At 39.6% G+C, this 12,712-nt stretch overlaps 1 protein-coding gene across 6 annotated transcripts in view; it reads left to right on the top strand.

Moving 5' to 3' along the window:
- The window catches only part of nhsl2 (NHS-like 2), an 88,236-nt gene that overhangs the window by 43,312 nt on the left and 32,212 nt on the right, over positions 1-12,712 (top strand). The window contains exon 1 of one of the 6 annotated variants that reach the window (XM_048185028.1): positions 2,850-3,272. The exons of 4 other annotated variants lie outside the window; for them this stretch is intronic. In XM_048185028.1, coding sequence (XP_048040985.1) covers positions 3,191-3,272 — 82 coding nt within the window. In that variant the 5' untranslated portion in view covers positions 2,850-3,190. Of the gene's footprint in view, positions 1-2,849; positions 3,273-8,945; positions 9,751-12,712 lie in introns of those variants that run through there. One more of the 6 variants, XM_048185024.1, reaches the window with a different exon arrangement.

Here is a 12,712-nt window from a genome sequence, read left to right as displayed (position 1 = left end):
AGAGTTTTAAGCTTCATATGGAATTATTCACTTAGATAAACTCACTTCCCCTGTCTTTTATCTATTTTGCAAGAAGGCCGTTGAATCTGTGTGTGCTACACTGCGTAAGTATGAATGCATGAGAGCATGTATCGATCTCACTGCATCTGGTGGTCTGTGTGAGCAGGTGAGTGTACATATTTGTGGATGTGACCTGTGTGTGTGTGTGTGTGTGTGTGTGTGTGTGTGTGTGTGTGTGTGTGTGTGTGTGTGTGTGTGTGTGTGTGTGTGTGTGTGAAGGGGCGGGGCACGTGATGTTTACCAGACAGATGTCTGTGATGAATTGATAATGGAGAACAGTGTTGTGGCTTTGAATGCTAAACCTCCAGTCTGCAGTAGAGGGAGGGACCTGCCCTCTCCACTGCAGTGTGTGTGTGTGTGTGTGTGTGTGTGTGTGTGTGTGTGTGTGTGTGTGTGTGTGTGTGTGTGTGTGTGTGTGTGTGTGTGTGTGTGTGCGTGTGTGTGTGCAGCCAGTAAGCAGCTCGGACAGCAAGCTGCTCTCACACGCAGCCTAGGCTCATAACAGGATTTTACACTCGTTTATTATCCTCCACTATTTATTACTCCATCCCTCAGTTCCTGTCTCCTCCTTTTCAGGAAAAAATGGGCTGACAGTCATCTGTCCTTGGGAAGCATCCTTCCTCCACCGATCACTCATTTTTTTAACACACACACACACACACACACACACACACACACACACACACACACACACATAATAGCTTGTGTGTTTGTTTTTGGCGGTGATGTTGCTGCAGTCGCCTTTCTCACCAAGAGTCTTTCTTAATCTGCCTTTTTCACATAGCGTCATAGCGTCTGTTTTTACTTACCACGTCTCCTTTCTCTCCCTCCACCTCTTCTCCTCTCAATATTCCTCTCCAGCTCTCTGCCTCTTGTGATTCTCATCTCTCTCTACCTCTCTTTTCCCTCACTCTCTTCGTTTGCCGCATCTTTGCTCCTCACTCTGTCCTCTTCTCTATCATTCCCACCCTCATCTCACACACTTTCTCTCTCTCTCACTCTCTCTCTCTGTCTTCATTGGTATGACTGTGCTACAGCGTTGCGAAAGCAATGACCATTTAAAACAAATACAATAAGTCTCACTAAATATCTGAAAAATGAAAACAAGGTTAAAGTTGCCATGAAATGGAAATAAACCCCGCCTTTTTCTAACAATCAACTGCAAACTCACATCTGCCTCCATCCAATCAACAATCAATGGATAGAGCCAAGTCCCCGTCCTACATTTTTTGCTGGTTAGGCATACCTGGTTAGGTATGTTTTTAAGAATGGAAGCTGGTTTGAGCTGGTGGTAGTTGCTAAGGACCAGCATAAACCAGCTCAAACCATGCTTCAAAACATACCTAACCAGCATATGCTGTTTTTTCAACAGGGTATATAACGCTTTTCACAATATTCATAGTTTCAAAGCAGCTTTACAAAAAATAATGCTGTTAATGTTTAGTTCACCCAAAAATGAAAATTCTGTCATAATTTACTCACCCTCAGACCTTTGTTCATCTTCTGAACACAAATTAAGATCTTTTTAATGTAGTCTGAGAGGTTTCTGTCTCTCTATTGAGATCCAACGCACTACCACTCCAAGGTCCAGAAAGGTAGGAAAGACATCATTAAAGTTACTCCATGTGACTCCAGTGGCTTAAACTCGGTTTTATGAAGCGACGTGAGTACTTTGTTTATGCAAAAAATAAAATAATTTACCACTTTATTTACAAATATTATCCAATGCGTGTTCACGCTCAGTGCTCTCACGTGAACATAAAACACGTGCATCTTGATGCTCTCGAGAATGTGCGTTGGTAAATTATGTTTTTTTTTTTGTGCGCAAACAAAGTACTCCCATCACTTCATAAAACCGAGGTTAAACCACTGGAGTCACATGGAGTACTTTAATGATGTCTTTTTCCTACCTTTCTGGACCTTGGCGTGACAGTTGCATTAGATCTCTATGGAGGGACAGAAACCTCTCAGACTTCATCAAAAAGATCTTAATTTGTGTTCCGAAGATGAACGAAGGACTTACGGATGTGGAACGACATGAAGGTGAGTAATAAATGACAGAATTTTCATTTGTGGGTGAACTAACCCTTTAATATCTTTGTCTTATAGTCACATTTAGAAAAATTAGAGCTCCGCAATAATATATATAGTTAACATTTTGCGATGATACAAGCGAGATTTGCTAGTATATATCGCTTTACATGAGTGTACTGTATGTATGTGGATATTGATTTAAGTATATTGTATGTACAGTATGCAGATTAAGTTGGATATATTATATATCCAACTTTATGTATAGAGCTGTTGAATAATATAGTTTACAGTTTGTGACAATGTAAACAAGCAGATGAGATTTTGAATTGAGAAGGTATTGAATTGAAGAACTGTTTTTGTCCATAGGCTACAATGAAACCAAACAACACTGAACCCCACTGACTTTCATTGTATGCACACAAAAAAAAAAACCCAGACATTTTTAAAAATATCTCCATTTATGTTTCACAGAAGAAAGTCATAGAGGTCACACAGGGTGAATAAATGATAGCAGCATTTTCATTTTTGGGTGAACTCTTCCTTTTTTCCTATTATGTGACTCAGTTTTGTTGTGCCTTTTTTAGACGAATGGTTTGGTGATGGTCACAGTGTAAAATATTGTTCATGTTCTCTGTCGCCCCTCTCTCTGTGTTTCTCTTTTCCCTTCGAACCGCAGCGGCTCCACCTCTCCTCAGAATCACTCAGCAGTGATAAAGCATCCACCTCCCTCCTCTATCTACACCCTCCCTCTTTCTCTCTCTCTCCTCGTTTTGGCATTCCATACATCCATACGTTCAGCCTTCCCTGGCTCTCAATGAAATGAACGCAGAGCCTGTACTCTGACTGGCTGGAATCGAACTGGATTGGGCGCATGCTCTCTGTCTCTCTCTCTCACACTCACACTCACACTCACACACACACACACACGCACCCTCACACACTCACGTTCATGCAAACAAACAGACTCAGTCTCGCCGACTGCTCCGTGTCAGACGGGCACACGCACATGCATGCACTGCCGTGCTCACACACATAGACGCGCCAACACACTCTCAGTCATTGTCAATCTGTGTGGCTTCAACCTTGGGATGAGGTGATGTTTTGGGACAGGAAACACGGAGCTATGGGCAATTCCCAACGTCGGGCCAAAGGGAGGCATAAAACCAAGGGGGCAACAGGTAAAGCGCACACACACGTACCTGTGTCACAACTAGACGTGTGCACGGATTTGCTCACATTCGCATTCTCGCACATGCACACTCCACAATGCCACAGATGTATTTTTCTGTCACTTCAGGTGTTATGCATGTCATCTCGTGTGTGTGTGTGTGTGTTTGCACATGAGAGGATATCAGTGTCAGTGACTGGTTTCATGTGACTAATGAGTGTTGCTGCTGTAGTCTGGGTCACCATTGGGTTTAAAACCACTGTTCGCCCTCTCGTTATCGCTGCGAGCTCTTTGAAACCTCTTGCTCTTTCTTCCCTTTATCGAGAAAAGGAAAGGACCAAAGAAGTGTATAGCAACACACAGACACAGAGGACAGCCGGAGTCAGAGAGGATCAGAGAGAACGAGGAACAAATTAAAAGACGAGAGGGGAAAGGGGTGGTGGGAAATGGATTGGGAGGAGAGAGGTTTAAGACAGATGAGGAGTGATGGCAGTTCGAGAAGACGCTCAGGAAGGGGAGATGAGAGAGAGGGAGGAGGGTGGTGTGGATATGGGGAGCTGTCACTCTATCTCTTATCTGTGAATTAGAGAGGACACATGCACGCACACTAAATGGGTACAAGCGAACATACATCGTCTTTAACACTATCACACTTTATCAAGAACATCCTAAAATGCAGATAAATTTCAGTGCTTTACTGACACAAAAGCGTACACGTGTTAAGTAGAGATGAACCTACTCATGGCAACAGAGCTCACCAGCTGAGTGAAACAAGGCGGCTTCGTGGTATATTTAAGGAACAGAATCAAGCATTTATCGCTTTGTCTTGCAGTGTTAGCTTTTTTAATTTTGCTTGGCTGGTTTATAATTCAGAATCCATTATGCAGTGTATTTGTTTTTTGTACTGGATGGTTCCCAAATATGTTCTAATTTATGAATCCAGCATGCATATTGTGTGGTGTAGTGTTCAGTGTAGTGTTAGAATAAAGTGATTCTGTTTGTGATTCTTATACTGAATTTTAGGCCCTGTTTACACCTGCTATTAAGATGTGTTTTGGTCGATCGGATCACAAGTTGACGACGCTAAATACAGTGTTAAATGGGGTCTAAAAAGTTTTGAGTTTTTAGTCGAAAACACATTGGTCCGGATTGCTTTGGTAAGACCACCTACACTCCGCCTGCTGTCTCCGTCTGCATTCATATGTAAAAGGCTCAAGCTTATTTTGTCCATTAGATTAAAAGAAAAAAAATTACCCGCCCATAGACCCACCCCTCAAAGAAATCAAGAGAGAAGTGGTGGAAAGTGGAGAAAAGAGACTAAAAAATACCAGGTGTAAACAGGTGTCTGCCTCATCTGCTTGTGATCCGATTGACTTAATACCAGGTGTAAACAGGGCCTTATTTGATGTCTAATTCTGAATCTGATTCTGAATCCAGTGTCTGTCTGTGTTTTTTTCTTCAGATATATTTTTTGATTCTGATTACTGATACTAAATTCTGATTCTGCATCAAGTGTGCACAAGCAGTGAGCTTTTTTTTGTTTGTTTTTGATGTTTTCAAATCAGGGATCTATGGAACCTTGTTTCTGTCACAGAATAAAAAATGTAAAAGATAATTGTGACTTTTTATCTTTCAGTTCTTTTTTTATAAGATGTAAACTTGCAGTTTCAAGAAAAAAAGTCAGAATTGCAAGATATAAAGTCTAATTCTGAGGGAAAAAAAGTCAGCTCACAATTGTGAGTTTGTATCATACAATTATGACTGTCAGAATGTCAGAAGTTTATATCTTACTATTCTGACATTATAATGAGTTTATATCATGCAATTCTGGGGGAAAAAAATCAGAATTGTGAAATAAAAAGTTGCAGTTACCTTTTTTTCTTTTTTATTCAGTGGCAGAAACAAGCTTGCCTGGCAAGGCCAGACTGATATATCTTATACAAGATATATCAGTCTGGTCAGTCCGCCCTCCGTCGCAATTCGAGTCAACTCCAAACCGTACCGTGCAATCAGATTCGTTTATTTCAGTGACGCAAACAGCGTCACTCTAGTGTGGCAAAAGTCCCTTCAATATCAACAAAGATTGCGCACGGGAGACCTGAGAGTTTGTTCTATTCAGCCGTGAATTCAGTTTTAAATGACCAAAAACATAAATTATTTACTTTTCGCTGTTGACTCTCGTCGCTTTGCTAACGTCATATCCGCCCTTCTCTGATTGGTTTACTCCGCTTCCTGTTTGCTCGGATTTGCTCCGCCCTAGAAATCGAATTGATTCAATGGCCGACCAGACTCATCCGCGGGTACAGTGGTGAGGCTGGATTTTCCAGGCAAGAAACAAGCTTCCGTAGTGATCAGAATAAAGTGATTCTGTTATTGATTCTTATTCTGAATCTTATTTGATTTCTGATCGCAATTCTGAATCCAGTGTTCACTGTAAAGTATATTATTCTAAGAGTACTGAAAGGTTCTGAATCATTGAATCATAAAAACTGATTCTGATTCAGTTTTAGATACTGATTACTGATACTATGTTCGGGATCACACTGTGGCAGTGATCCTCCTCATTGTGAATTTGTATTATAATTCTAGTTCTTATTTCTGATTCATGCCACTAGCTCTAAGTGTGCAGTCTGTTGTCTGCGATCAAGTTATTGATGGCCTAGCACAGTTCTAGTACTCAAATATTCAAATGCGTGTGTTTGTGTAATGTCTGGAGTTCACAGTGCTCTGTACACACATTGCTTTCTATACACACATTGTTTTCATTCATACTTTTTCTCCTACTCTGACGTCATGCTCTCAGTGAAGGTCCGTACCCCGACATGAACAGAGAGAGAGAGCTGTGTGTTGCTGTGCAGCTGTTGTCATGGCAACGGACAGGTGGTATTGCCAGTCAATTGAAAGCCTGTTCAATGCTGCCTGTATAAGTGCGTGTGTGTTCCCACACTGCGTCAGTGTTCCTGTGTCAACCTCTGAGACATCTTAGTTCATTTTATCTCATAGAACTATATAAATGATCATCTGTATATAAATTGAAATTCTCAACATTCAATCAGGTGATCCTAAAGACACATTTGGTGTTCTTAAAAGAAGTGTGTGAAAATACTATTGAGTTATGCACATCCACACACTGAAATCTGTATTAGACAAGTACAACATGTGCCGTAGTTGAAAGAGCGTTTTTCTCACCAATGGTTTATCGGCTTTGATTGTTTTGTACAAAAACACAGTTATATCTGGAGTGAATATTTGTGTTTTTGGTTTTGTGTATGTGAGATAGTGGACCTAATCCATGTGTCTTTGACCTTGCATGTCACAAGCTGCTTGGAGACATAAACACAGCTGTTGGTCAGATAGCAGTCATATACTGAAACTTTCAATGTTTTATTGTGTAGGCTATTTGTTATTTATTTTTAAGCATGTGTGTTGTATCAGTATTTATTTGATAATAAGATTTTCACCATACAACATTCAACTTTTCATTTTGTCAATATTAAATCATAATATTGTGTTCAGGGTCTAAAATTCACTCCCCATTGCCACACCTGCCAATAGGGAATGAACTGAGAAGATTTACAACCACCCCCAAACAACTACTTATTGGCCATGGTATTTTGGATTATTTTTTATTCAAATATATAAATAAAATGTTTGTACTTTTCACAATCATATTAATTAGTTATTGGTCTATAGTAATTTATTTTTAAAAAGAAACTTATTCCTGTGACGATAAAGCTGAATTTCCGTTACTCCAGTCTTCAGTGTCACATGATCCTTCAGAAATCGTTCTAATATTCTGATTTGCTGCTCAAGAAACATTTCTGATTATTATCATCAATGTTGCTGCTTAATTTTTTAGTGTAAACTATAGAGTAAGATTTTTTGGGGATTCTTAGATGAATAGAATGACAGTACAAAAGAATGGCATTTATTCTGAAATGTTTTGTAAGTTAAATTCACATTTATATGTATAGCGCTTTTCACGATACATATCGTTTCAAAGCAGCTTTACAGAGAATGCATGTCAACATTACAATTTAAAGAATGCAGTTAGCAAATAATATAATAATTTAGGCAATTAATTTACAATCACTGTTAGCAGTTTAACTGAAGGTAGAAGCAATGAGTTCTTGGAAAAATTAATTACATATTAACAATAATTAGGATATATAGAAATAAGTAAATAAGTAAATAAGTATTTTCTATATGTGTGTGTATATATATATATATATATATATATATATATATATATATATATATATATATATATATATTCAGTTCAATTCACATTTATTTGTATAGCGCTTTTCACGATACATATCGTTTCAACATTACAACATTACAATTTAGAGAATGCAGTTAGCTAATAATGTAATAATTTAGGCAATTTAATTTACAATCACTGTTGGCAGTTTAGCAATGAGCTCCTGGAAATAATAAATTACATATCAACAATAATTATGATATATAGAAATTTGGGAATGTATATTTGGGAATAATATATATATAAATATACACCGATCAGGCATAACATTATGACCACTTTCCTAATATTGTGTCCATCCCCCTTTTGCTGCCAAAACAGCCCTGACCCGTCGAGGCATGCACTCCACTAGACCCCTGAAGGTGTGCTGTGGTATCTGGCACCAAGATGTTAGCAGCTGATCCTTTAAGTCCTGTAAGTTGCGAGGTGGGGCCACCATGGATTGGACATGTTTGTTCAGCACATCACACAGATGCTCAATTGGACTGAGATCTGGGGAATTTGGAGGCCAAGGCAACACCTCAAACTCACTGTTGTGCTCCTCAAACCTGAACCATTTTTTCTTTGTGGTAGGGCCCATTATCCTGCTGAAAGAGGCCACAGCCACCAGGGAATACCGTTTCCATGAAAGGGTCATGATCCGCAACAATGCTTAGATAGGTGGTACTTGTCAAAGTAACATCCACATGGATGATTCCCAGCAGAACATTGCCCAAAGCATCACACTGCCTCTGCCAGCTTTCCTTCTTCCGATCCACATGATGTAAAAGAAAACGTGATTCATCAGACTAGGCTACCTTCTTCCATTTCTCCGTGGTCCAGTTCTGATGCTCACGTGCCCACTGTTGGTGCTTTCAGCGGTGGACATGGGTCAGCATGGGCACACTGACTGGTCTGCGGCTATGCAGCCCCATACGCAGCAAACTGCACAGTGTATTCTGACACCTTTCTATCAGGACCAGCATGAACTTCTTGAGCAATTTGAGCTACAGTAGCTCGTCTGTTGGATCAGACCACATGGGCCAGCCTTCGCTCCCCATGTGCATCAGTGAGACTTGGCCGCCCATGACCCTGTCGCTGGTTCACCAATGTTCCTTCTTTGGTCCACTTTTGATAGATAGACCACTGCAGACCGGGAACACCCCACAAGAGCTGCAGTTTTGGAGATGCTCTAACCCAGTCATCTAGCCATCACAATTTGGCCCTTGTCAAACTCGCTCAAATCCTTACTCTTTTTTCCTGCTTCTAACACATCAACATTGAGGACAAAATGTTCACTTGCTGCCTAATATATCCCACCCACTAACAGGTGCCGTGATGAAGAGATAATCAGTGTTATTCACTTCACCTGTCAGTGCTCATAATGTTATGCCTGATCGGTGTATATAATAACAGTGTATATTTTACCACAGACATGTTATCTTATTAGATAAAAGTTTGTTTTAAGGTCCTTAGAAGATGGATGTGCCACAGCAAATGTTTGGGTAGCACTTTATTTTACAGTCCTGTTCCTCATGTACATACTATGTACTTATTAATACAATAACTGGGCAATAACTAAGTACTAACCCTGAACCTACCCCTAAACCTAACCTTAACCCATGTATTTACCTTATTTTAACCAGTAGTTTCTTAGGTAAGTACACTGTAAGTACACGCAAGTGCAGGTACTCTAAAATAAAGTGCAATGTGTATTATTAAATATTATGTTGTATTTCTTTATATAAATTTACCATCCACAGGCAATGAACTCCCCAAAGCCAATTTTTACTCCTATTTGTCCTACTTGTCACTGTCTTGTTAATTTTGGACCCTGTTAGTGTTTTGCTTGAGTAGTTGGTTAATGTTCAGTGTGGTTGTGTCCTGACTCCTGTTGGACTTTGTTGGCTTTATAGCTGCTGTGATTGCCTGTGAGCGTTTCCAGACGTCTTATTGGCTGGTTGACTGTCACCTCCAGCAAGACAGGAAGGCACTCGTGAGCATGGGAAGGAAAAAGCAGTGCTGCGTTGACAATAGAGTGGGGAGGGGGACAACCTAAAACTCAGAGTGCTCATGTATCCTGCCTCGCTCTCTCCTTCCCTCCCTCTCTCACTCAGTGCCTCATTCCCACCTCACATTTTGGTAACTCTAGAGGTCTATGCCGCTAGACTTTTTCTTTCTCTATCTCTCCTTCCTTCTATGGATGTTATTATGGAGAGGCTAGATGTCTTCAGAGGAAAAACAGGTAGGGTTAGCAATCCTGTGTTTTCTGTATGTTCTTTGCAGAGCCATGAGTGCTTAATAGGATCATTTCTTAAATATTTTAAACTCAGAGATTCACCGTGACTGCTGGAAGTATAAAGACGCTGTATAGAGCGGCAGTGAGGTCAGACAGTAATGCAGGAGGACGTCTGTCAGAGGGTTTCTTTGAGATAGGAGATCATCTTCTCTCCTGAAGCAGGATTTGTGAGCTTACACTGTCAGCATTTGTGTTGTAAAGGTTGTAATCTGTCATATTTAATACAGAGAGTGTATGCTGTTAGTCTGCAGTCACTGTTGATAACTTCAAAATAGTATGTTTTGGTTGACAAATTTAATGGGATTGATGTAATATGAATGCCGCATGTGAATGTACTGTTTTGTGTGCCATTGTATGTGTGTGTGAATCACACCTTGGTCATGGAATCATAACACACCTCTGTGAAAGTGATCCTGGGTCACATAGATTCATAACAGTCTCACATATACACAAAACATGCTGAAGCTCAGGACATGGGGCTGGTGCCCATTTGCCATTCCAGTTTTCACTTTCCCTTGGGTTCATATTTCAGCACTGAATTCCAGCATAGACCCACAAACGCGGAATAATAAGCATAACACACTCACACGCTGTACTTTACAGACACACACAATGCCAGTTTTGAATACAGACCTGCAAACATGCAGAAGCTGAGCACATAAACGGTTTTCATGAAAGCATACACAAGAACTTTCTCTGCTCATACATTTTACACACACGCACACACACACACACACACACACACACATTGAGTTTCCATGCTTTATATAGACGTAATGGTTTTTATACTGTACAAACTGTATATTCTATCACCTTACACTAACCCTACCCCTAAACCTACCCATCACAGAAAACTTTCTGCCATTTTAGATTTTCAAAAAAGATAATTCTGTATGATTTATAAGCTTGTTACCACATAGGGACCAAAAAATGTCCCCACAAGGTCAATATTTACTTGGTATTACAATACTTGGGGGGACATTTGGTCCCCATAACGTAGGGAATACCAGGACCGACCACACACTCATATGGAAGGCTTTCAGCTCACTGGCTAATTATGCATGTAAAATGAATGGGAGAGAAAATTAAGCCTCATAGAATTTTTATGCAAACGAGATTCTAAATGAAGCCTTTGAGTCCAGGCGACCACACAGCCTGACTGACAGTCTAAATGCCTGAGAGGAGAGAGCTGCAGCGAGGGTTAAACTACTGTCTGTATGTGTGTGTCTTGTGCTTATGTTTTCCAATATGCATTTCAGACTTCTGCCAAACCTGTCTTTATCAGTCATCTATTGATCCTGCCACTGACAAAAACGTTACAGCAAAAGCCAGCTGCTTACAAGCACAAACTCTCTGCCCATCCTTACACTTTCACAAAATACAGTCTTTATTTGTGGATTTTCACACTTTGCTTCTTTGCACATACCTTGCCTTGCACGTGATCTTTACATTTTTGTCTCACCTCGCACCTTCTCTCCGTCTTGAGCCTGTATACAGTGCTAGAGGCTGGAGGAGATTAGCAATATTTTTATTGCTGTAGTCAAATAATAATGTAGTTATTATTAATATTTAATATTGTGAAAAAAACAACAATTAAAAATCTGTTCTACAAATCAGTTGCTTGACACATGAGTTTGTTCTGGTGTGTCAAGCAAGCATGTTTGAGCTTCCATTTACCATATTTGATGTGCTCTACGTATGTGCATTCATCAATGTTTATACGTAAATTGAGCCTAAATTAAATCTGTTCAGCAAATAAAGTGATCTTGTCTCTTCAGAAGACTTGGATTAAATCTCTGTCCAAATTGATTACTTTTCTTTTTTCTTTTTTTTCTTTTTTTTGATGCATGAAACGTTTGGTTGTGTGAACTTTAAAGGTGCCATAGAATAGAAAATTGAATTTACCTTGGCATAGTTGAATAACAAGAGTTCAGTACATGGAAATGACATACAGTGAGTCTCAAACTCCATTGTTTCCTCATTCTTATATAAATCTCTTTTGTTTAACACTCTGAGGTCTGACGGTATCGCCGGCGATACCACCATGGTTTTTTTCTTATCAGTGTGAAAGAGACTCAAAATACTCCGTCAATGTTGCACATACAATTAAGAGTTATACACCATTTTAATCTGTGGAATATCTTCTTTCATTTGTGTACACTCAGAGTAAAAACAGAATGTTGTGCTTTTTGTAAAATAAAGAAAACTAACATGATGCGTGATCTCTCGTCTCCCTCTGAACGAACTCCAATCTGATAGTTCTCAGAAAATGAACTGTAACTTAGTGAATACTAATGACAAAAAAATTACACTTATGTCTAAAAAAACGTTAAGATGTCAGGTTTTAAATCATGTAAGTCAAATCGAAAACAAAACTTCTGTGTTTATGTAATCTGTATGAAAAGAGAGCCATGTCAGAAATCCGTGATTCAGCTCATTATCCGCTAATGCGGCCACGCCCACGGAGCCAGCGCTATTCAGACGCAAATTCTGAGGCAATACATGCATTCATCGTCTCAATCGTGTATTTATTGTCTTGAAAAGTGTTTATTTGGATGTTAAAGCAATGGTTAGCGATCTCTAGAAGACATGCAGTTAGTTCCTGTTTTCTTTTCTTCCATAGATGAAGTTTAGATGAGTTTTTGTTTCTTTAGCGCCCTCCGGCTGCAGTATGAATTGGAAACCCCATTCATGGAATAGCCTCTTCTTCTTTTAGATGAATTTGTGGACTAAAAATGCACAGAGAGCGCCCTCCGACTTCAAGGATGAATTGAAAACACCAGCGCTCATAGTAATGACAATGAATATCAAATTAATATAACTCCTCTGTATAGAAAATTGACATAAGCATATGAGAATCCAATATTTCTCCAAATGTGCATGCTTTTAAACTAAAAGCCTATATTCA

Source organism: Megalobrama amblycephala, linkage group LG3 (genome assembly GCF_018812025.1).
Source record: "Megalobrama amblycephala isolate DHTTF-2021 linkage group LG3, ASM1881202v1, whole genome shotgun sequence".
Lineage (NCBI taxonomy): Eukaryota > Metazoa > Chordata > Actinopteri > Cypriniformes > Xenocyprididae > Megalobrama > Megalobrama amblycephala.
The sequence above is the reverse complement of the archived record's forward strand: the minus strand, read 5'-3'. Positions and strand labels throughout refer to the sequence as shown.